This window comes from Saccopteryx leptura, chromosome 2, assembly GCF_036850995.1.
Source record: "Saccopteryx leptura isolate mSacLep1 chromosome 2, mSacLep1_pri_phased_curated, whole genome shotgun sequence".
NCBI classification, from domain to species: Eukaryota; Metazoa; Chordata; class Mammalia; order Chiroptera; family Emballonuridae; genus Saccopteryx; species Saccopteryx leptura.
Window position 1 is genome coordinate 251,347,419 of NC_089504.1, and position 23,921 is coordinate 251,371,339.

A 23,921-nucleotide genomic window follows, 5' to 3' on the forward strand; every position below is an offset into this window, starting at 1 on the left:
CACAAGTAGACAGTATCACCTAGGGACAGGGACAGTGTGTAGGGTGAGCAGGGGAGGGGCTGGTACTGGGTATGGGGTTTCTTTTAGGTAGGGTGATAAAACGAAAATGTTTAAAATTAGATCGAGGTGAAGTTTGCAGAGCTCTGTGACTACACTATAGAAACAATGCATAGTACATCCTAAATGGGTGAGCTGTATGGCATGTGAGTCTTATCTCAAGAAAGGTGTTTAGAAAAGGAAATCTATTTGAACTTTTACTTAACACTTGGTTGATTTTACATTGTTATATATTTTCTTTTCCAAGTGAGAGGATGGGAGATAGAGAGACAGACTCCGGGATGCACCTGACTGGGATCCACTGGGCAGCCCCCCCCCCCCCCCCCCCCCCCCCCCGGTCTGGGGCTGATGCTCCATGCATGAGGGACCATGCTCACCAAGCTATTTTTAGCATCTGAGGTAGAGGCTCCATGGAGCCATTCTCAGCATCTGGGGCTGATGATGTGCTGGAACCAATGGACCCATGGCTGTGGGAGCAGAAGAGAGAGAAAAAGAGAAGGGGGAGGGGAGGGGTGGAGAAGCAGATGGGCACTTCTGTGTGCCCTGGCCAGGAATCGATCCAGGGAGTTCTACATGCCGGGCTGACATTCTACCACTGAGCCAACCGTCCAGGGCCTATAAATAACTTTTTTTAAAAAATAACTTTTTAATTCTATTCTTGCCAGAGAATAATCTTTCTATTTAACCGAAGGTTTTAGAATTCAATTAAATAACTTAATTTTTTCATTTGTTAAAATGCCTTAAGTAAAAAAAGGATTAAGACTCAGTCCTCTTAACGCTAATTTTTAACCTATTTAAATGTATTTATGCAAATTATAGATTTTAATTATAGACACCTTAGCTGTTGTTACAAATTTACATGAGAAGTTTCCACTTGCTTTCTTAAATTTCCTACCAGCAGACATTCAGACACCTTATCTAAACCTCACAATAAGCCTGACCTGTGGTGGCGCAGTGGATGAAGCGTCAACCTGGAATGCTGAGGCCGCTGGTTCAAAACCTTGGGCTTGCCCGGTCAAGGCACATATGGGAGTTGATGCTTCTTGCTCCTTCTCCTGTTCTCTCTACCCCCCCCTTCTAATAAAAATGAATAAATAAATAAAAATCTAAACTTCACAATAAACTTTTGGAATCCCCAGACTCCGCTTAAACACAGGATTGGCACTGGATTTAGGGGACTACCCGAGTTCCATATAATACAAAGCTACCTTGTTAGATATGCTCATAAGCTCCTTGTGGTCTGACCCTTCTCCATAACAACACAGGGCAGAAAACTCAGCTAAGACAATAAAATAAATCATTAAATTCTTGGACAAACCTGAGTTTATATCTTTTCTTTCGAGAGAAGATAAGGAGAAAACACTACATAATTCAGAAGAGGAAATGCCTCGGCAGTCCACCGCGGCGAAAGGTGACCTGCAGTGTGGCGTGGGTTTCTCTGGAATTCAGACGTTTCACCCAGACTTTGTAAGTGTGTACCTCTTTTTAAAGTCATCTTGCCCTGAGCCCAGCAAGTCATATCAACCTACAGACACGGGTCTTCGTTCAAATCAGATAATTCTCTTCAATTACTTATCACTTTTCCCCCTTCTTGCCTTCTCTTTCTTGGCCCTGTGACTCAGTCTCTTGCATCTGTCCTCCGTACCTCTGTCTTCTTCCTCAACCTCCACCTCTGGGCTCTGCCTGAGCCCTCCTGCGGTTCCTACACTTGGTACCCTGGGGAGGACTGGAAGTGGATAGAAGAGTTTGGAGGCACTGCCTGATGCAGGTGAGGGGAGCAGGGTGTGTGGTGGGGGAGCAGCTGGACCAGAAAGGCTCCAACGCTACAGAGATGAGGATCTCAGGATCTCTTGAGCCCAGGGCAGATATCACAGGCTGCCCTTTGGGAATTGCCGTACTTTAGACTTACATATATATTTCCAGCTTTATTGGGGTACAACACATAACATCATGTATTTCTTATTTACTGGCTTTAGTGAGAGAGGAAGGGAGAGTGACAGGAACATCACATCCTGTATGTGCCCTGACTGGGGATGGAACCCACAACCTCTGTGCTTTGGGACGACGCTCTAACCAACTGAGCTATCCGGCCAGGGCACATTGTGTATTTTTAAATAGCATTGCCCTTCCAGTTCAATGAGCGCGGAGCAGCAGATGGCGAGACTCTGTGGCACGTCTTGCACCCTGTCTTGAAAATGTGCCCCCCACCCCCCGCAGACGCCTAGTGTCCTCCCTCGGGGACGCCCTTCCCACAACCCCCGCTCCAACCGCTCCAGGAGCTCCCGCTGCAGGGCCCGCCTGGTGATACCTGCCAGGTGCATTGGGTGACCCCTCCCGGTGCCCCGAGCCCGCTGGGGACCCTGACTTGGGGGTAGGGTGGGGCGGGGACAGGCCACGCCTCTGGGCGGCCCCCGCGGAGCCCCAGCCCCGCCCCCAGCCCCGGGTGCGCTCAGCTCCGCGCCTTCCCGACTGTCGGAACTCCGGGCCGCGGCTTCCCCGGCGGCGGGGCCATGGCCGCCACAGAGCCCAAGCCCCCGGCGGGTGCGGCCGCGGCCCGGCGCCTGGCCCGGGGTTGCTGGTCGGCCTTCTGGGACTACGAGACGCCCAAGGTGATCGTGGTGAAGAACCGGCGCCTGGGCGTCGTGTACCGCGCGGTGCAACTGCTCATCCTGCTCTACTTCGTGTGGTGGGTGCGCGCGGGGGCGGGGGGCGCCCAGGGCGGGGGCAGAGAGGACGCGAGGTCTCCGGGGCGAGGAGGACGAGGGTTCCTGGAGCAGCGGAGGCAAAGAGGACACGGGATTCCCGAGGCAGAGGGGGTCGAAAGGGTCCCCAGAGCGGGAGCAGGGGGATGATGTGAGGTCTCCGGTCGCCTCCAGAGCTGGCCCTGTGCCCCCACAGGTACGTGTTCATCGTGCAGAAGAGCTACCAGGACCGAGAAACGGGCCCCGAGAGCTCCGTCATCACCAAAGTCAAGGGCATCACCTCGTCGGAGCACAAAGTGTGGGACGTGGAGGAGTACGTCAAGCCCCCCGAGGTGCGCCCCGCTCTCAGCACCCCCAAGAGTTGGACCGATGGTGGCTGAGCTGCCTACGGCGACCAACCGTCCCCTCTTTCTGAGTCCAGGGAGGCAGCGTGTTTAGCATTATCACCAGGATCGAGGTCACCCCCTCCCAGACCCTGGGAACCTGTCCCGAGGTGAGGCAGGGTCGAGGGCGGAGCGGGTGAGGGACTGAGGGTGTCCGACCCCTGACCCAGCGCTCTTCTTCTTAGAGTGTGAGGGTCACTAATGCCACTTGCAACTCCGATGATGACTGTGTGGCCGGGCAGCTGGACATGCTTGGAAATGGTCAGTGTGGAGGTGGTGGCGGAGTTGGGGGCGGTAGCCAGGGTGCGCCCCTCTCCACCTGAGCACCTGTGCCCGCAGGTGTGCGGACCGGGCGCTGCGTACCATATTACCATGGGGACGCCAAGACCTGCGAGGTGTCGGGCTGGTGCCCAGTGGAAGATGGGGCCTCGGTCAGGTGTGCTCCCACCCAGCTGGGACCCACCTCACAGACTCTGTTCCTTCCTCACTGGGGTTGGGGTGGGGGAGGCAGTGCTGCTGGGGAGCTTGGGGTGGAGACTAAACACACCTAGTTTGTGTCTCCTCAGCCAATTTCTTGGTAAGATGGCCCCCAATTTCACCATCCTCATCAAGAACAGCATTCACTACCCCAAATTCCAGTTCTCCAAGTAAGAGCTTTAGGGTGGGTGACAGGACTGGCCAGGGGAGCTGCCTCCTGGGAATGCCCCTTTCACCTAATGTACTGGGCCTCCTCAGGGGCAACATCGAGAACCGAAAGGACAGCTACCTGAAACACTGCACCTTCCATGAGGTGTCCCACCTGTACTGCCCCATTTTCAGGCTGGGCTTCATCGTGGAGCAGGCGGGAGAGAACTTCACCGAGCTGGCACACAAGGTGAGGGCTCCTGTCTGCCCAGTCCCTTCGCAGTCTTGACCAGCCTGGTGCTGCTTGCAGAGGATCAGCCAGCCCACCTAAATTATTGACTCCTGGTCACACAGCTCCTACTGTTCTCTCACGCCTCAGAAGTGGGGCGCTCACTGAGCACCCTGGCTCTTGGCTCTCTGAGCTGCCCTGGGTGCTCCATCAAGTGCACCCTCCCCACAGCCTCAGCAGGGGCTCTTGAGAGTCCTGTGTACTCGCCCTGACCCCCATCTCGGTGCCCACTTCTGGGCAGGGAGGTGTTATTGGGGCCATTATCAACTGGGACTGTGACCTGGACCTGTCAGCGTCAAACTGCAACCCCAAGTACTCCTTCCGGAGACTCGACCCCAAGCATGTGCCAGCCTCATCCGGCTACAACTTCAGGTACTTTGGCCTTGGGACAACTGGGTCCTCATCCACCTGGCTATGGTGGTTCCAGAAGCCAACAGGGCAGATGCTCAAAGGCCTAGGGATGCCAGTGGTCAGCAGTCTTGGAACTGCAGCCTTCTGATAGGCCCCCACTTCCTGTTCCTTAGGGTCAGGTAGCTAGGGCTTGGGAACCAGTCCTAGGTTCTGAAATGCTTCTGGGTCCTTCCACCCCAGGTTTGCCAAGTATTACAAGATCAATGGCAGCACCACCCGCACACTCATCAAGGCTTATGGGATCCGCATCGATGTCATCGTGCATGGACAGGTAAACCAGCCATCCCTCCCTCCCTTGGGTTCAGCTGGGACAGGCCAGGACTGAGCAGGTACAGCTCCATGTCCCCCATGACATGACCCCACACCTGCGGTCTAAAGCAGCTTCCTCTCCCCAGGCAGGCAAGTTCAGTCTGATTCCCACCATCATTAATGTGGCCACGGCACTGACCTCCATTGGGGTGGTAAGGAGCACAACCTGGGGTCCAGGCACGTGTGCAAGTGTGTATGTATAGTGGTTGGGGGGTCCTGCCAAGCCTTCACACATCTGTCTTGCTGGCCATAGGGCTCCTTCCTGTGTGACTGGATCTTGCTAACATTCATGAACAAAAACAAAGTCTACAGCCATAAGAAATTTGACAAGGTGTGTACGCCAAGACACTCCCCAAGTAGCTGGCCTGTGACCCTGGCCCTTGTCTTGGGCCAGGCCCCTCCGCCCACCTGTCCCTGTTCCACAGACCCAGGCAGACCACAGGAAGAGGGGCAGAGTCAGGCCCAGGCTGCCCTGCCACCACAGCCTTGTCCCACCTCTGCCCCATCTGAGCAGATGGTGGACATTCCCAATTGGGGTGCAGGACCAGGGCCTGGGGCCTCCAAGCCTTCCCAGCAGGACTCCATGCTCACAGACCCCCGAGGTTTAGCCCAGCTCTGAGCCCACCTCCACTTCCCCTCACAGTGACAAAGGCTGGGCCTGGCCCTGAAGTATGGTTGGGACCTGTGTAGAACCCAGGCCCTGCCCCCACACAACATGTCTCCTCACAACTGGGAACCAAAGGACCCTGTGCAACTGGGCAGTGGGCTGATGGAGGGGGGCAGCACTGTTCTCCAGCTGTCCCTGACCTTTACAGTCTCTACCCACACAGTCTGGGATTATTTGCCCAGACCCTTTGCTTGCCTCCTAGCCAAGAAGTTACATATCTAGAATCCAATAAACCTGTGACCAGAACCATTTGGCCTCATGTTTTGGGAGAAGTGTCTTGAGGCTCTGAAGATAAATGTACAATGTTGGGTTCCTGTGTAGGGGGCTGCAAGCACTTTTACTAGACTGGTACAGTATGCAGGCATGCTGCTGCCCTCCATATCCAGCCAGGATCATCATGTTCAACCAGGCCAGTAGGGGTGGGAGACAGGATGACTGTGGGACAACCCCCTAACTGGTCTTAGCACTGCCCTAAATGCATTCACCAGCTCCCTACAGGGATCACCCCAAGACTCAAACTAAGGAAAAAGGGTGGCAACAAAGATAGAAGCCAGGAGGTGGTGTGTCCGAGGGAAAGGAAAACTTGGATCCCACTGTTTTTTTTTTCTTTTTGTATTTTTCTTTTTTTTTTAATTTTTAAAATTTTATTTATTCATTTTAGAGAGGAGAGGGAGAGACAGAGAGAGAGAGAGAGAGAGAGAGACAGAGACAGAGAGAGAGAAGGGGGAGAGGAGCTGGAAGCATCAACTCCCATATGTGCCTTGACCAGGCAAGCCCAGGGTTTCAAACCTGCGACCTCAGCATTTCCAGGTTGACGCTTTATCCACTGCGCCACCACAGGTCAGGCTTTTTTTTGTATTTTTCTGAAGCTGGAAAGGGGGAGAGACAGACAGACTCCCGCATGCGCCCGACTGGGATCCACCCGGCGCGCCCACCAGGGGTGACGCTCTGCCCACCAGGGGGCGATGCTCTGCCACGACCAGAGCCACTCTAGTGCCTGGGGCAGAGGCCAAGGAGCCATCCCCAGCGCCCGGGCCATCTTTGCTCCAATGGAGCCTTGGCTGCAGGAGGGGAAGAGAGAGACAGAGAGGAAGGGGGGGGGGGGTGGAGAAGCAAATGGGCGCTTCTCCTATGTGCCCTGGCCGGGAATCGAACCCGGGTCCCCCGCTGGCTTTTAAACCAGAAAGCCTTTCTGGATTGAGGGACACTGCAAGGTAGGAATTTGGTGCTGGGAAGTGGAATGGACAGGGCAAGGGCAAATGTAAGAAGCCAGCACCAACCTGGTCAGGCCTGTAGGTAATCTGGCTACTACATCCTGGGATGCTACAATTATTACAGTTAGCAGCTTTGCCTGGTCAGTGGTTTCTCTAGCAACAGTGATGGCTACTGTGCAGGAATGAGCCAAATGCACATCTCACATGTGACCAGGGTTCAAACCACACCAGCTCTGGGGCCCCCAAGTCTGAATGACCCTCCCAGCTGCCCACACTGAAAAGCTGGGCTGGCTCCACTTGCTAGAGCTAGCCAGCAAACACTCCAGAAGCCCCCCACAGACCCTTCTGTCCCTGGGATGTCAGTTGCTCAGGTCACCCAAAAGCCTAGGACATCCTGACTGGCTCAGGCATGTTCAGCTCTAGTTTTAGCGAAACTGGCTCTTCCAGTTGGGGCTGAGATGTAAGCTCAAGAACTGGGGCCAGGGGCTCAGGTTTCCCAAGCATGAATGACCAGGGCCTCTCACCCCAAATGCCCCTGTCCAAGCTGGCCTCTGGGAAACAGGAGTTGCAGAGGCCAGGGTGCCCAATGCCTCATCTTGCTGCAGGGACAGGGAGTCCAATGTCCAGGGTGAGGCTGCTAGCTGGCCTGGCCCCCACTTCTGCCCCTGGGCACATCTCCAGCATCACTACCAGGAAGCCTAGCTTACCACACATCCTCCCAGCCCTAATTTGATTTGATCTCCATCTGGGGCTGACTTGGGCTCTGTCCATCTTCCAGCCTGCGTCAGGTTTCTCTCTCTGCCATTGGGCCAGGCCCAGCCCAGTGGGTGGTAACCAGGGGCCAACAAAGCACACAGACAGCTGTTCACTGTTTAGTCTCCCTCTCTTCCCTAGACTGGGGTGCTGTGCAAACATACAGCATATATTTTAAGAAATGTAGAATTCAGATGAAAATTCAAAGTGTAACTGAGTGTTGACACAAATTAGCTAGCAAGGACAAATTTAAACCAGGCTCTGTGGGGCCCCCACAGCCCATCTGGGCTTCCCAAGAGCCCACTATTCAGGGTTTCTGAGTTTGCCATCTCACCAACTTGATGGTTTTTCATTTCCTGTTCCCAGTAGTAGACTGCTCACAAGTTAGGGGATATTTCAAAAATGAATACAAAGCAACAACATATCCAGATTTTTGTAAGCAGTACATTTTGTTAAAAACAAGGTACAGAGAACTTGCCTTATGTCTGGAGCTGAATAGAACAGAATGAACAGAGAAGCTGGTGCTGAGTAAAGGCTCTGGTGCTGAAGCCATCCCCAGTCTGCCCCCCACCTCAGTTTGCAGGACAGGGCTCTGAATAAGCTGGTGCTGAGTCCAGGCCTTGGGCAGGACACTCTGAGCTGGGTGTCCTGCAAGGTCAGAGGTCCTGAGGCGATCCCTGAGGCTGAGACTAGAATCTACCTATACCTGACAAAACTGCACCTGCTGTTTCCTTCTCTGCCCTCCCTCTGGAAGAATCTAAAGTCTTATGGGTGAAAAATTATCCAGGTGGTAACATGCTGTCAAGTGCACCTTACCCTTCCCGGGCTCTCCTCTGTGCACAAGCGGGTTCTGAGGGTAGGTGGCTGCGGCCAAGCCCCATCCAAGAAGCCCTGGCCCAGATGAGTGACTGCACCTGACATAAACCCCTTGCAGCCTTTGCTCTGATTGGGAAGTCTCCACAGAGAAGCCTGAGTCCCAGGAACCCATTGTATGAGACACCCAGGTCCCCATGCGGTCATCCTGATTCCTGGAACTGGTCCACACTCATGCGCTGAAGCTGTGGGATGGCGCTTCTCTGAAGTAACAAGTGACTAGGGAGCGGGGGCTGCAGACTCCTACTCTGGTGTCACTTCACCCTGGACCTGGCCTTTAGCCGCTCTCAGCTCAAGAGGACGGGAAGGACAGGGCCATGCAACAGCAAAAGAAGCCACATGTGTGTAATGAGAAATGACCCATCAGGCCCCTCGCTGGAGATGCTCTCGGGCCCTCGGCTGACCAGATGAAGGCTGGGACCAGGAACCCGGAGGTGGGCCATTTCCTGCTCTGGCTAATTTGGGCAGAGTGACCCACTCCCCGAAAGCTCCAAGTGTTTCTTTGGTGCCATGCTCCATACATGTTCACGAGTTGGTAAGCTGAGGCAGAGAGAGAGAACAGCTTGCTAAGGGCCCAGCTGGGGGTTCTTTTGCAGCAGCCACTCCAGAGCTTCCATGAGGTATGACATGCCGTAGTGCTGGGCAATGTTCCGGAAAATTCCAATCTGCTCCATGAAGACCTGTGAAAGGACCAGTCACTATGAGGCCCAGTCCCACAGGAGGTGCAGGGACGCAGGCCAAGGCCTAGGTGCACAAGGAGAGTGGATGCAGGCAAGGGCCAGACAGGGCAATAGCCAAGGGGGCTGCAGTGCTAACCTTGGTGTGGATGGTGAGTGTGAAGCCACCTGCACAGCTGCAGTACACGGACATGTTGTTCTCCTTCACACCCTGGCACTTCAGGCAAATCTGAAACAAGGAAAGCCCTGGTCAGGAACCCCTTGCCCTCCATAGCTGCACCTCAACTGTGGATAAAATGGAGACATCACAGCAGGCCTCATCCAAACATTCAGCTGCTTTCCAGCACCCTTGCTGTGGGCACCCCCCTGCTCCAGGTCACAGCTGCCACTGTTCTCTGCCTAGACCCCACCCCTCCTCGGGTCTTTGCTGAGAAGTCCCTGCATCTATCGCTGAATACTCCCTGTCACACAAAGACACACACACTGTAGGTTCTCAACTTGCATCCAGCTTATACACTTTATCGTGTTTTCTGTCTCTCTTTACTAGAACACATGGTCCATGAAGCCAGCACTTGGCCACTGTAGGTGTCCAATAGATGCTGTCAGATTAAACCACTTGGGCTGTGGATGAGGCTTGGCCCAAGAGTTGGTTATCTCAGAGGGCCAGGTTGTGACCTGAAACCAGCACACACCTCTAGCTTCCCATGGGTACAAACTGCTTACGGAGAAGCCCTGTGCGTGGGTTTGCGTGTGTGTGTGGTGTGTAACAAAGCCCCAGTGCCAGGCCCTGCTGCTCACCAGGTCCTGCAGGGTGAAGGCCATCAGTTTCTTCTGCAGGGCTTCCACCAGGGCCATCTCGATCATTGACGAATCGTAGGCGACTTGACAGTTGGCGCAGAGCCACTGGGGCACCACAGCTCCATCCTGGGCAAAGGAGAGGGAGCAGGTCACCCTCTACCCAGTTTTCTTCAGCAATGTCCCCACACTGGGCTGAAAAGACCAGCGTTAAGAAGAGACTGCAGAGAGGAGAGCTCTCATGAGATGTGTGTTAACTGCATTTGGTGGCTCATGTGGCTCCTGGACATGCTCATTACACCAACATCATCCTTACATGTTTACTGGGACAATGTTCTAGTGTGTGACAGTTGACTATTTCTAATTCATGTCAAAGCTAGCTAGTGTAACTGACACCGGGTGGAGACAGATCTCTCATGAAGCCCACCTGAGAGAAGTAGGGGTCTTTGCAAAGGTCCAGGTCCCTGCAAAAATTACAGCTGTGGCAGATGACCTCTGGGAGCACGTAGGAGCGGCAGGGGTCTCGGAACTGGGCCTCCTCTGAGAACTCGCCGACATCCACGAGGCGGAGCAGGTCCCGGTTCAACTTGTTCACCTGGTTTGTGATGTTTGTGTCCAGAGACAGAACCTGTACAGAAGAAGTGCAGGTGAGGGGTGGCCCCCAGGGACTCCCTGCTGCCCTGCCTGGACGAGAAAACCCTGCAGGCGAATCTGTGAGCGGCACCTTCACAGACCCATCTCAAGCCTTGCTATCCTGTCAGAGGACAGCTGCCTCCTCTACAGCAGCAGTTCCCTAACACGGCCAACAAGCGGTGGCCCGGCCCTGCCCCAGGTCTGATGAACTTCCTCAACTGTGGGGACTCAGGCACACACCAAAGTTGGCTCTGCCTGTTGTGTTCATTTGCCCCTTCTTCCTAAATGACAGACAGTCCTGAGTTTACTGGAGCTTTATTTTTTTTTATCAAGTGAGAGGCAGGGAGGCGGAGAGACAGACTCCCACATGCACCCCGCCTGGGATCCACCCAGCAACCCCCGCCTGGGACTGACATTCTGCCCATCTGGAGCCACTGCTGCTGGAGCTTTACAATCCCATGTGAGCTGAGGAGGAGGAGGAGTGTAACCCTCCTGACCATAAGGAGAGGTCTCTCCCACCCCTAAAGCTCTGTTGTCTAGCATGATGCCAGGAGCCAGAACCAGATGCCACTTAAGAGGACCCTGTTGGGAGGACTGATTATGGTCCAGTCTGAAGTTCATGTTAGCCAGTGAGATAAGTAGATTTTAGGAAGTAGGTGAGTTCGCAAATACTACTTGTAATGAGAACCAACAGACTGTAGGTTCCCAAAGAATCTACAAAAAGGCTACTAAAACTAAAGTTTAGCAAGGTTGCAAGAAACAAAGTTTATACAAAACTCCATCAATTTCTTTGTTAGCAGTGAACAACTGGATACTGAAGTTTAAAAATATGAGTGCCGCCCTTGCTCGGTAGGTCAGATGGTTAGAGCATCATCACAGCGTGCCAAGGTTGCAAGTTCAATCCTGGCTCAGGGCACATATGAGAAGCAACTGAGTGCACAACTAAACAGAACAACAAAAGGGAACGAGCTGATGCTTTTCTCTCTTTCTCCTTTTCCCTCTCTCAAATCAATGGAAAAAATGTAAAATAAATAAATAAAATAAAATCAACACCAAACACATAGAAACACTGCAAATATGTATATTTATATATTGACTACCCTACTGATGAAGGAAATCAAAGCCCTAGAGAAACAGACTAAGAACCTCAACAGTAAGGTGTCCATTCTCTGAGCTAACCCATAGATTGAGAACAACTGCAGTCAACATTCCAGAAAGACTTTTTTTTTAAAACAAATTTGAAAATTTATACAAAAAAGCAAAGAAACCACACTAGCCAAAACAATCCAAAAAAGAAGAATGCAGCCTGACCAGGTGGTGGCGCAGTGAATAGAGCGTCGGACTGGGATACAGAGGACCCAGGTTCGAGACCCCGAGGTCGCCAGCTTGAGCGCGGCCTCATCTGGTTCGAGCAAAAATCCCACCAGCTTGAACCCAAGGTTGCTGGCTCCAGCAAGGGGTTACTCGGTCTGCTGAAGGCCTGTGGTCAAGGCACATATGAGAAAGCAATCAATGAACAACTAAGGTGTTGCAACGCGCAATGAAAAACTAATGATTGATGCCTCTCATCTCTCTCCGTTCCTGTCTGTCCCCGTCTATCCCTCTCTGACTCATTCTCAGTCTCTGTAAAAAAATAACAACAACAACAACAAAAAAAAAAAAAAGAAGAATGCAGCTGGAGCGCAGTCACACTACCTGGTTTCAGGACTTGTTGATAAAGTAACAGAAATCTAGATGGACAGATGTTCAGATTAACGGAGATCCAGAAACAGACCCACACAGCCAATTACGTTTTCAAACAGGCACAAAGATGATACAATGGAGGAAGGATAATCATTTCAACAACAGTGCTGGAATAAATGGATACGCCCGTGTAGAAATATGGACCCCAATCTCTAATATGCACATTATACAAAAATTAACTCAGCCCTGGCTGGTTGGCTCAGCAGTAGAGCGTCGGCCTGGCGTGCGGGGGACCCGGGTTCGATTCCCGGCCAGGGCACATAGGAGAAGCGCCCATTTGCTTCTCTACCCCCACCCCCACCCCCTCCTTCCTCTCTGTCTCTCTCTTCCCCTCCTGCAGCCAAGGCTCCATTGGAGCAAAGATGGCCCGGGCGCTGGGGATGGCTCCTTGGCCTCTGCCCCAGGCGCTAGAGTGGCTCTGGTCGCGGCAGAGGGACGCCCCAGAGGGGCAGAGCATCGCCCCCTGGTGGGCGTGCCGGGTGGATCCCGGTCGGGCACATGTGGGAGTCTGTCTGACTGTTTCTCCCCGTTTCCAGCTTCAGAAAAATACAAAAAAAATAAAAAAATAAAAAATAAATAAAAATAAAAAAAATTAACTCAAAATGGATCCCAGACTGAACGTAAAACCTAATACTATAAAACTTGTAGAGGAAATCAAGAGAAAACCTTTGTGACCTTGATTAAAGCAAGTATGTCTCAGATGACACAAAAACTTAACCCATAAAAAAATGCAAGTTAAAACACAAGATATAGGCCCTGGCAGGTTGGCTCAGTGGTAGAGCGTTGGCCTGGCGTGCAGGAGTCCCGGGTTTAATTCCCGGCCAGGGCACACAGGAGAAGCGCCCATCTGCTTCTCCACCCCTCCCCCTCTCCTTCCTCTCTGTCTCTCTCTTCCCCTCCCACAGCCGAGGCTCCATTGGAGCAAAGTTGGCCCGGGCGCTGAGGATGGCTCCATGGCCTCTGCCTCAGGCACTAGAATGGCTCTGGTTGCAACAGAGCAATGCCCCAGAGGGGCAGAGCATCGCCCCCTGGTGGGTGTGCCGGGTGGATCCCAGTCGGGCACATGCGGAAGTCTGTCTGACTCCCTCCCCGTTTCCAGCTTTGGAAAAAGACAAAAACAACAATAAAAAAACCCAAAAACCCCCACAAGATATAGCCTTGGCCAGATAGCTTGGTTGGTTAGAACACTGTTCCAAAGTGCAGAGGTTGCCAGTTTGATCCCTGGTCAGGGCACATACAGGAACAGACTGATGTTTCTGTTTTTCTCTAAAATCAACTTAAAAACAAAACCAAAAGCAAACCCATGAGATACTACCACACAGCTATGTGAACAGCTAAAACCTTGAAAATTAATCCCAAGTCCTGGTGGGGGTAGAGCAACTGGACCTGTGATACTGCTGATAGGAATACAGAACAGAGCAGCTACTTCAGAACACCACAGATGATACATGCTAGCAATCCCCTCCCAGGTTTTTAACCAAGAGAAACAAAACTTATGTTCAAACAAAAATTTACATGAGTGTTCACAGCAGCTTATTAATAATCGCCAAAAAGGCCTGACCTGTGGTGGCGCAGTGGGTAAAGCGTCAACCTGGAAACGCTGAGGTTGCCGGTTCAAAGCCCTGGGCTTGCCTGGTCAAGGCACATATGGGAGTTGATGCTTCCAGCTCCTCCCCCCTTCTCTCTCTCTGTCTTTCTCTCCTCTCTAAAAATGAATAAATAAAAAAAAAAAAAAAAAAAAAAAAATAATCGCCAAAAGGTGAAAACAACCTGAATGTTTCTGTCAGTGAGTGAATAACAAACTGGTTCTTGCAGAATGGAGCACCACTTGGCCAGGAAGGAATAAACTGTTGAGACACACAACATGGAGAACCGCAGTGTACTTTGCTAAGTGACAGAAGCCAGGCCCACAATTCCCCTCGTGATACTCTGGAAGAGGTCACCACGGAAGAAGTGAGAGGAAGGGGCGAGTCCCACAGAGCAGCACAAGGACTTTTCAGTGAGAGTGACTGCTCTATACCTTGCTGTTGGTGGCACAGCTCTGTCCCTCTGTGAAAACCCAACAACTGTACTCTAGTAAGTGACTCTGCGTACAAATTTTAAAAAGTAAGCAAACACAGGGACAGAAGGATCAGCATGAACCAGGGGTGAGGAACTGTGCTGGGTGATGGAATGTTCAATGTCCCAAGAGTGTGCCTGTGCCAAATGTCATGGTAAATTTTACTGTATGTAAATTATACCTTAATTAAAGTAAAATTTAAAGATTCCAAAGTCCACCAAGGAACTGAAAAGGTCCACTACACCACTTCTCTGCCACAGTCAGAAGTGACTTGATCCTGCAGCGTCCATGCAGTATGCTGGGCAGTGACTTAATGGACAGTCAAGTGCTCTGGGCGAGGGCGCCTACTTGTCCTTGTCTGGTAACATTATCCCACACTTGATTCAATCTCCTTTCCCAGAAAGGCATTTGGCATCCAAGCAGGCTCTCCTCTGAGGTTCTACAGAAGCCTGGATATTTTGGGAGCTCTGTGTGGTTCATCTGGCCCAATAGCCCCACCTGACCTCGAGCACCTGCCATTTCACCAGAAGCCCCAGGTCATCCCACTCCAGGGTCTCTGGACCCCTCTGTCCAGACAGCATTCTTCCCTGGGAATATATGGCTGGACCCTCCTGGTAACAGGTCTCATCTCTGATCCCAGCTCACAGCACCCGTGCTCCCTGAACTCACCTGTCCCTCACTGATCTGTTGTCCCCCTCACGGGAGCACAAGTTCCAGGACCCCAAGTAGCTCACACAGTGGCTGTACGGAATGGTGCACAGTGAGTGTGGGATAAACGAGTGGCCTACTCCTGGCCCCTTGCCTTACACATGTTAACGGTAGTGCAAGCTCCTCACACAGGTTAGAGTGAGCATCCTCACCTTGCACACATATTTGATGAACTCCAGCGCAGGGTTATTAAGCAGCAAGTGAGAACCAGGCAGGGCAGGAAACATTTCTGAGAGCTCAGCTGAGTTCCGAGAGCCCGTGACTTTCTTCTGAATCTTCTGAGTGATGGTGAAGAAATTTTGAGTGAGTTCGTTTGCCACATAATCTTGAGAGAAGGTGATCATTCCTGGAAGAGAAAAAGACATCTCAATTCCCAGTTCACACAGCAACAAGGATGCTAAGGAAAGGACATGGGGACCCTATGCTGGAGGGGGGACCCAAAGGAGCACAGTGGGATCCGGTCAGAGGCACAACAGTGGCCTCACACAGCAAGGGCACACTCACCGGGAAGGGCTCCAGCTGCCCCTTGGGCCTCCTGGGACTGCTGGCTGGCTGCCTGCCTTCTCACGGGGGTGCTGCACGGGGCGCCGCGCCTCAACTCCTCCTTCATGCTGTGGTACACGGCCACAATATACGCTGCAGAGGGGAGGCCCAGGACACTGGGTTCAGGAAGACCCTGTGGCTGGCCAGCCTGGGCTGGAATGTTATTGGTAATGATTCTATTTGCTGCATTTAGAGCCCCAGTCCATTACAGAAATGAGAATAAGCCAGGCACACTGATGCCTAAATTCATGCATAGAGAGCGCTATGTAAATAAATGCAACTCCCATCAACCTTCACTGGACAGAGACAAAAACAGACCTGATTCTGGGGTAAGCACACCAGGCCCATATGTTTCTTTTCTTTTCTTTTTTTTTTTTAATTTTTCCGAAGCTGGAAACGGGGAGGCAGTCAGACAGACTCCCGCATGCGCCCGACCGGGATCCACCCAGCATGCCCACCAGGGGGCGATGTTCTGCCCCTCTGGGGCGTTGCTCTGTTGCATCCAGAGCCATTCTAGCGCCTGAGGCAGAGGCCACAGAGCCATCCCCAGCGCCCGGGCCATCTTTGCTCCAATGGAGCCTCGGCTGCGGGAGGGGAAGAGAGATACAGAGAGGAAGGAGAGGGGGAGGGGTGGAGAAGCAGATGGGCGCTTCTCCTGTGTGCCCTGGCCGGGAATCGAACCCAGGACTCCTGCACGCCAGGCCGACGCTCTACCGCTGAGCCAACCGGCCAGGGCCCCATATGTTGCAAAAGAACTTGAGAAAAGGAGACTTGGGACAAGTAGACTAAAATATAAAAAATAGTCACAAATGAAACTACCTCTGCAGTTACGTGAATATGTCTGCATCGCTGAGTTTGACTGAGCTTGTCATTAACTGTTCTGCTGCTCTATGACTAACTCTGAATTATGACGGGTATTTCGTTTATGTGCTTTGTTTGCATATCAACCTGGATAACTTGGTTTGTAAATACTAAACCTTCAGACCAGGGGTAGTCAACCTTTTTATACCTACCGCCCACCTTTGTATCTGTTAGTTGTAAAATTTTCTAACCACCCACCGGTTCCACAGTAATGGTGATTTATAAAGTAGGGAAGTAACTTTACAAAATTTATAAAGCAGAGTTACAGCAAGTTAAAGCATATAATAATAATTACTTACCAAGTACTTTATGTCAGATTTTCGCTGTTTGGCAGAATAAATCTTTGTAAAACTTACTATAGTTAAATCTTTTTATTTATACTTTGGTTGCTCCGCTACCGCCCACCATGAAAGCTGGAATGCCCACTCACTAGTGGGCGGTAGGGACCAAGTTGACTACCACTGCTTTACACCCTTTCGACCCAATCAATGGTAGGAGTTCCCAATGGCAGAAATTTATCCACAAAATCTGTGGGCAACTGATTCAGGAAGCGTGTTTCATCTTTCCTACTTGGGGTTTATCTTTAGTTACCACATGTGTACACACACAGACCTGGGGGGGCCCCCTTGGGGCAGCCCTGCTCACCAGGCACCATGAGAGGGCGAAGGTCTCAGGAACCCTGATGATAGGCGTGTGTCTGGCAGACCCGATTTCCCAACTGTTTACTGTCATGTGAGGTAAATGGACCAGGGCCACATTGTTCCACAGATGACACAGACGTGACAGCTCACCTGAGACGATCATGAGGAAGTAGCTCTGGCAGGAGGCTGCCTGTGGCAGGAACTGCACGATGTTCCAGTTGTTTTCCAGCAAGTCCTCTATATCTGGCTCCTGCACACCGTCATCACCCTCGCCCTCTACCTCCTCCGGTTCTTCCTCCACCTCCTGTGCTCTGCCCTCTTCCTGGGAGTCCTGCTGTAACACAGTCCCAGCTGTGTTTGCCCGTAACAGTGGGAAGTACCCCCAAAGTGTGTATGTTAAATCTGGTCTACCTGATTCCACCTTGTCGGGCCACTCGCCTCCTGAGCCCATCAGAGTCCCGTAGGATGCCCTAATAGTGTGTCGTTTGTGTGATATGCCTGGTGTTCAACGCTCAGTACACGAAAATGGTTGTTCTCAGTCTGCCCTTTCTGAGGATTCACTCCACAATCGCTCTCTCCCACTGCCCAGGAAGGGAAGAACGAACCAATGGTGCTCTGGGCAACCAGTTCTCTGGTCCGAGTTCCAGATCTCATGGGTCAGTGCCCTTCTGTGATGCCTCAGCCCGACTAGGTTCTGCTCTCAACAGCACCTTCCATTTCAACACATGAATTCTGCCATCTGCCATCGTTAGAGCAACCACCACTGCCTTCCCAGGGCCTGTCAACATTGCCTGCACCTTCTACCCTCCCGTTCAGGTCCCCACGGACATTCAACCCAACCACAGCACCCAAGGACAGCCTCTCCTGGTGGCTCTCAGCAGCATGGCTCCCATTCCTGACTCCCCACTTACAGGCACTTCCTCATGGGGACCCACCCGGGGGGGGGGGGGCTCAGTCCTCACAACCACACAACCCCAAGTGACCTTACCACCTCTCCAGCTGCCGTGCTCACAAATGACCTCAAGTTCCCGTTCCCAACCCCTCCCCAAATACCCCTGCTACCACCTGACCTGTGCCTCCACCTTGTTTGCGTATATTGAACAAACATCAGGTGTGGAAAACCACCACCCATTCCAACAGAGCATAACACCCCTCACCCCATACTTGCTCTTGTCCTGTCCTCCTCATAACAGACACCTGGGTTCACATGCCTGGGCACGATCCACACACACACAGAGCACATGCCCGTGTGTCACCCCACATCCATCCCCGCGGCCCCTCCACCTTCAGTACCCAGTGAGTCTCTCTCCCTGCCTCTACCCTGCCCTGTATGACATTAACTGTGCTCCTACAGTGTTATCCACATTGGGTACAGTGTAAGTCAGGGCCTGTCACTCTCCTACTCACAATTCTGTCACTAAAAGACAAGTTTCCATCCTGGCCTTGGGCACAAGTGGCCTGCCCAGGCTAGCTCTCGGTTGCACCTGTCAACACTGCCCCCATCCCAGTCATTGGGCCTTACTGTTACTACATACTGTTCATACTCCACTTTCCTGTCACCTCCTCAGAGGCCTCCAGGACCTCCCCACGTCAATCAATTCCTGGCCCCGGCCATTGATCCTGAGCCCTCACCATTGCTGACCCTGATTCTACACCTATTTATCTGCTTGCTCACGACCTCTCCCTCAGACATGTGACAGCAGGGACTCTTGTGTTTGCTGCTGTACCACCAAGACTTGAAGCTATTCCTGGCACTCAGCCTGTGATCATAGTGTGTGGCAAATGGACAGATGTGGATCCCAATGTCATTTCAGTACCCAGGACTGGTCACCTCACCTGTCCACAGTGGATACTAGATGGAACATTTCCTTTGATGCCACCATAATTGGAGGGATCCATCCAGAGAAGAAATTCCCAGCATCGAGAGAAAGAAATTGTCAAGGAATGAAAGATCTCTTTAGAATGAATGCTAAAAAAGAGCAAAACAGAGATTGCTTAAGTGAAATTAACAGTTTTCCCTCTTTCCTCCACTTTCCTTTTTATCCTCCACTCAGTTAAAACCCTCAAACTTCCTATGGAATGACAAACATTAGTAAGGAGACTTTTGCATCTGGATGGGAGTAACAGCATGGAGGGCAGGGGAGGTGACAGCTGCGGAGAAACTGAGTTCTCTAAGGCTGGTCCCTAAGCTCTCCCCAGAGCCCGATCCCACGAACCTATTCCTACCGCCACCAGAGTGCCTTGCAGCTCATGGGGCACTGGGCTGTGCTCATAGAAGTCTTGAATCAAGGGTGGGGAGTAGTGAGATCTGGACTAAATGCTGCTCTGGCCCTGCCTACAAATCTCAGAAATGCCCAAAAGGATCAAACTGTTTCCAAGAAGCAGAACATAAAGCCCCAAAGGAGTTACAGGAATGCAAACACATCCAACACAAAAGGCAGGATCCAACTGAACATCACCAGTTTGCAAGGAAGCAGAGAAACACAGAACAGAGTAAGAAGACAAATCTACCAACTGCAACAAATCAGAGATGACACCGATGTTAAAATAAGCAGAAGAGGACATGAAAGTGCTTATAACTGTGTGTCCAAAGAGTTTAAGGAAAACTCCACATGTTAGGTGGACTCTAGAAATAAAGACTAAAACCAAGCTTCTGGAAGACAGCACGTCTAAAGTAAAAATACACTGGGTGGGATTGAAGGAGGTTAAACACTGCCAAAGACTGGTGAATTTAAAGACATATTAGAGGCCCTAGCCGGCTGGCTCAATGGACAGAACATCGGCCTGGTGTGCAGATATCCCGGGTTCGATCCCAGGTTAGGGCACATGTCAGAAGCAACCACCTCCCCCCTACCCCATTTCCCTCTCGCAACCAGTAACTTAACTGGTTTTAACGTTGGGCCCAGGCGCTAAGGATAGCTCAGCTGGTCTGAGCATTGGCCCCAGATAGAGGTTGCCAGGTGAATCCCAGCTGGGGAGCATGTAGGAGTCCATCTCCCCTCCTCTCACTTAAAAAAACAAATAAACAAAATAAAGACAGGTATTATACAGAAAAAAACACAGAACAAACACTCAAAGATTCACATACAATTATACCTAGCAAAATTATCTTTCAGAAATGAGGGTGAAATACAGGCTTTCTCAGATATCTAAAGGCAGGAGAAGGACGTCAATGCCACAAACACATTACAGGAGGTCTGCAAGCAGAAAGCACAGGACAGCAGAGCCGACTGAGGAGGAGGCGATGCTGACACCTGGTGGTGATGTACTCCACGTAGGCGAGGGCATCCTCGATCTGCCGCTTCTTCGTGCAGAGGATGATGCGATTGAAATTGGCATAGACAACTGATGACCCCAGGCGCTTGAACTCAGCGATGAGCCTGAGGACCCAAGCACAGAATCAACAAAGACGCTACAGAGAATCCCAGAAGACACCATTAGAGAAAAGCTGATGATCAGCAGAAAAGCCACTCTAAACATGTTTAGAACTCGAAAACATTGAGTGAGGATTTCTGCGTGGAAAACTCACCATTAACAAAGCCAAACAGAATCAGAAAAGAAAAACATGCAACTCATCAAAGAAAATGGCTATTATATAAAAAGAACTCAATACAAATAAATGAGGAAAAAACAAAAACGAGAAAAAAGGACAAAGAATGCAGAGATAAAGTCCCACTTCATTCATAACAAGGATTGAAATAAGGAGCCCATGAGACAGCCACTCCCATCACCAGGTCGGTACCATGCCCACCACGCTGGAGGGGCTGGGCTGGCAGAACGATCATGTCTGACCACATGATCATGCCCGAGAGCTCTTGGGCAACACACCCACAGCATTTCTCCCAGTTGTAAAATTTACCAGATCTGCAAGTGTCACTTCCTGGAGATCATTCTACAGGTGCCTTCTCATGACCCGACACATAGGCCATTCCTTGGTTATTTGTAACAACCAAGTTCTGGGAACAGCCTGACTGTCTAGTAGTGTGGACAGTATAACCCCACGCAGACTTCTAAGACCTGCCATTAACTACGACAAGGAGGTGCAGAACACAGTGTACAACCACTTGTGCAAAAACACGGCATAAGTGCTACATTGCAGCACTTCTCTGGAAGGATGCCGCCCGTGTGAAGCTACAATGGACCGTTACGATCTCACAGGTGCTGGGTCTGGGGATGCAGGGGTTGGTGGCACTCACTGCAAGAAGAGCTTCTTCATCATGTTGTGTAGTGTGCGATGCAGGGCGGGGTCATGGAGCAGTGAGGACGGGGATTGCAGCCAGCGGTAGAAGTGCATCACCTGGTTGTCAGCGTAGACATTGCGGTACTGCGTGATCTCCCTCACCCAGCCCACCACCATGCTCTTCAGGATCCTAGAAGCATGAGAGTGTGTCCCCCTTGGTCCCCATCCCCTTCCAAACCCCGTCACTCGGCTCTCCGCAGCTCCCCACACTCCTCAGAAGAGGCCAGGCCCCAATACCTCCCCACATACTTCTCAACCCTCCCTCACCCTCAGCACCAGGACACAAACCAGAGTCAGTGGGTGTGCAGCGGGCATGTAACCCTGCCAGGAGAACCAGAACAGACAGTGGTGTCTAGCAAGATTTCTTCTCACATGCGGCAATTCCATCCTTACCGTGCGCCTCACTACAACAGCCCAAATGACTGCACAGGGCACCATGAAGCCATTTTTCACTTGGAGGGACAGTTCTGCAACCTGCGGTCCGACCCCATCTTTCAGGACTGAACTGTCCACTTCCCAGCACAGAAGCCCCTGGCCCCAACTGCACTGTGCACATCTGTCCCTGAGCCTTTCTGCCACCCTCCTCATCTTTTCCCAAGTTCTGTCCTCTTGTGGGAAGGCACCAAGACTGATGGCTGAAGAGCCTGGTTCTGGAATCACAGCATGTATTCTTGGAGGCCAACCCTGCTGTTCAGCTGCGGTGTGACCACAGCATGCTGTCAGCCCATGCCTCAATTTCTTCATCTCTACAGCGGGCAATGGCCACACCCCCAGGTGGAGCCATGGGAGCCGTGAAGAGCATGCATGCTTCCTGTCACAGTGTCACCCCGTCACAGCAATTCTGACACCCAAACTCTGTAACTCACACCACTTTCTGCCTGGCTGAACCCTAGTTCATGTCCTGCTGTGTGTCCCACAGCAGACACTTGATAAATGTCCACGTTCTCCACACCCTGAGTTAAATGGAGGTTTCCTACATGCCTCTGGCCAGGGGAAGGGGCCCAGAACACAGCACGGGGAACCTGTACCCACAGTCATTTCTGACTCTACGGGGTGGGTGGAGGGAAGCCTCGATGATACTGTCTCAGCTCTGAGTTTCCCAAAACAAGGGCAAAGGATAAGAGAATTTCTAATGTTCTTTCTAGACCCCAAACTCAGTTATTCTGCTTTTGAAGAGGAGAGGGCACAAGAACAAAAGGTCAGGATACGTTTTCGGGACACAGGCCTCGGGTACCTGAAGGTGTTAGAGCACAGGACCATCTCATCATAGCTGGCCGGGGCGCTGGCGGCCTGGTTTCCAGTGATCATGTCCTCTAGGGAGGCCTGCTGGATCACATCAAAGCTGATGCCCATGCTGTCGGCCCCCTCCATGTCATTGATGTGGTGAGACTGCAGGATGGTGTTAACGGCTAGGTTCTGGATGTCCAGCTCCACGCACACTGCACACAAAGACCAATCTGTGCACTGACCACCCCATGGGTTCAGAGCCCGACCCCAGCAAGGACTAACCCAGAAACATTATTGCTGCCTGCAGCTGCCATGGCGGCCAATGAGTACTCCACTCAGGCTGACCACAGAGTCCAGCCTATACTCATCCCACACCTGTTTGGCTGAGCTCTGAGGATCAGTGCTGAGCGTTCTCTCCACCACAGAATGACAACAAATGGCAGAAACACAGCCCTAAAGTACCTGTGGGCCTCACCCACCCACCTGTAGAGTAACAGCCTGAACTGTTTATCTCCACAGTGGCCTGGTCCTCAAACTCCATGACGAGGCGGTTGTCATCAGCCTCTTTCCCGCCCAGGTCCGGGCGCCGTGTAGGGGACAGCCAGAGCAGGTGGTTGTGGCGCTGGAGGTGGCGGGCAAAGAAGAGGTCGGAGCCAAAGGTGGAGATGTCCTCAGGCAGGTTCCCAATGGGGATGTGGAAGTACCTGAAGGGTCAAGGTCACGGTTGTGGGCAAGTCCCAGGTTGGCCTCCGGTGGGTGGGGGGAACCAGGAAGACCAACTTGCTGTCAGAGACTGACAGATCAGCCACAACCCAGGTGGGCAGAGCAGCAGCAAAGCCAAGAAACAGCCCTGTGCTCTGCTCACCTGCTCATTTCAAAGGCCTGCGATAGGCAGGTATCCAAGTTAAGGTAGTGGCGAATCATATGCCGGGCTCCATGGTGCTGCCAGTCCAGGACTCCATAGCTGATCTTGTCGGCCACACGGACAGGCACCAGCGGGAATTCCCCCAGGACGGGAATCTCATTGGCCAGCCTCTTCAGCTCCCAGTTGGACTGCACAGCGATGAGGGTGGGCCCACGGCGCTCCTCCTGGGTACAGGGGAGAAAGGGGCTAGGGGGACCCAACATGAGGGGAGGGGTTCACACAGCAGCACCCCAACCTCACTCACCTTGTAGGCCAGCAGGAAGCGCTGGATAGCTCTGCAGATGGTCTTCAAATCGGTCTCAGCCCGAACTTCAAACGTGTGTTTAGGGGGAGGGAGGAGCTCAAGGCCTACTTTCTCCAGCAGGAGGCTGTGTTCAGCTGAGTATAAGGCACTGAGGCTGGGCATCTGGTTGCTTCGTACCTGGACAAGGGCCACGTCAACCTCTCCCTCACCCCTGGACATGGCTGATAGCCCTGCCTCTCAGGTTCCAGATCTAATTCAATTGCCATAGGCACTTGTGGACAAAGACTTCTGACAATAAGGCAGGGGGCTGGGATTTCCCTGCCTTGTGGTTTGACCCTCCCAT

The 23,921-nt window shown here is 52.1% G+C and overlaps 2 protein-coding genes across 8 annotated transcripts in view; one reads left to right on the forward strand and one right to left on the reverse strand.

The window, feature by feature from the left end:
- Nucleotides 1-2,497: 2,497 nt before the first annotated feature.
- On the forward strand, nucleotides 2,498-5,680 carry P2RX2 (purinergic receptor P2X 2). Of its 4 annotated transcripts, XM_066365995.1 has the most exons (12): nucleotides 2,498-2,743; nucleotides 2,956-3,091; nucleotides 3,181-3,252; nucleotides 3,328-3,403; nucleotides 3,482-3,578; nucleotides 3,709-3,789; nucleotides 3,878-4,016; nucleotides 4,297-4,427; nucleotides 4,647-4,737; nucleotides 4,862-4,927; nucleotides 5,029-5,106; nucleotides 5,419-5,680. In XM_066365995.1, exons 1-12 carry the CDS (start codon nucleotides 2,568-2,570, stop codon nucleotides 5,419-5,421), a joined length of 1,146 nt encoding a protein of 381 aa, XP_066222092.1. In that variant the 5' UTR covers nucleotides 2,498-2,567; the 3' UTR covers nucleotides 5,422-5,680. The 4 variants fall into 4 exon arrangements, with proteins under 4 accessions (XP_066222092.1, XP_066222090.1, XP_066222091.1 ...); XM_066365993.1 differs by having other exon boundaries at nucleotides 5,029-5,680; XM_066365994.1 differs by lacking the exon at nucleotides 3,709-3,789 and having other exon boundaries at nucleotides 5,029-5,680.
- A 1,968-nt stretch (nucleotides 5,681-7,648) lies between these two features.
- Nucleotides 7,649-23,921, reverse strand: part of POLE (DNA polymerase epsilon, catalytic subunit) — a 48,003-nt gene continuing 31,730 nt past the window's right edge. The window contains exons 36-49 of one of the 4 annotated variants that reach the window (XM_066371260.1): nucleotides 23,579-23,755; nucleotides 23,275-23,498; nucleotides 22,893-23,113; nucleotides 22,417-22,621; nucleotides 21,139-21,312; nucleotides 20,197-20,322; nucleotides 18,779-18,911; nucleotides 17,093-17,273; nucleotides 15,402-15,533; nucleotides 15,050-15,243; nucleotides 10,182-10,382; nucleotides 9,758-9,883; nucleotides 9,099-9,188; nucleotides 7,649-8,962 (exon numbers count right to left, since the gene is read on the reverse strand). In XM_066371260.1, the coding sequence (XP_066227357.1) occupies nucleotides 8,849-8,962; nucleotides 9,099-9,188; nucleotides 9,758-9,883; nucleotides 10,182-10,382; nucleotides 15,050-15,243; nucleotides 15,402-15,533; nucleotides 17,093-17,273; nucleotides 18,779-18,911; nucleotides 20,197-20,322; nucleotides 21,139-21,312; nucleotides 22,417-22,621; nucleotides 22,893-23,113; nucleotides 23,275-23,498; nucleotides 23,579-23,755 (2,298 nt within the window). In that variant the 3' untranslated portion in view covers nucleotides 7,649-8,848. Of the gene's footprint in view, nucleotides 8,963-9,098; nucleotides 9,189-9,757; nucleotides 9,884-10,181; nucleotides 10,383-15,049; nucleotides 15,244-15,401; nucleotides 15,534-17,092; nucleotides 17,277-18,778; nucleotides 18,912-20,194; nucleotides 20,323-21,138; nucleotides 21,313-22,416; nucleotides 22,622-22,892; nucleotides 23,114-23,274; nucleotides 23,499-23,578; nucleotides 23,756-23,921 lie in introns of those variants that run through there. The other 3 variants (XM_066371261.1, XM_066371258.1, XR_010749394.1) reach the window with 3 other exon arrangements.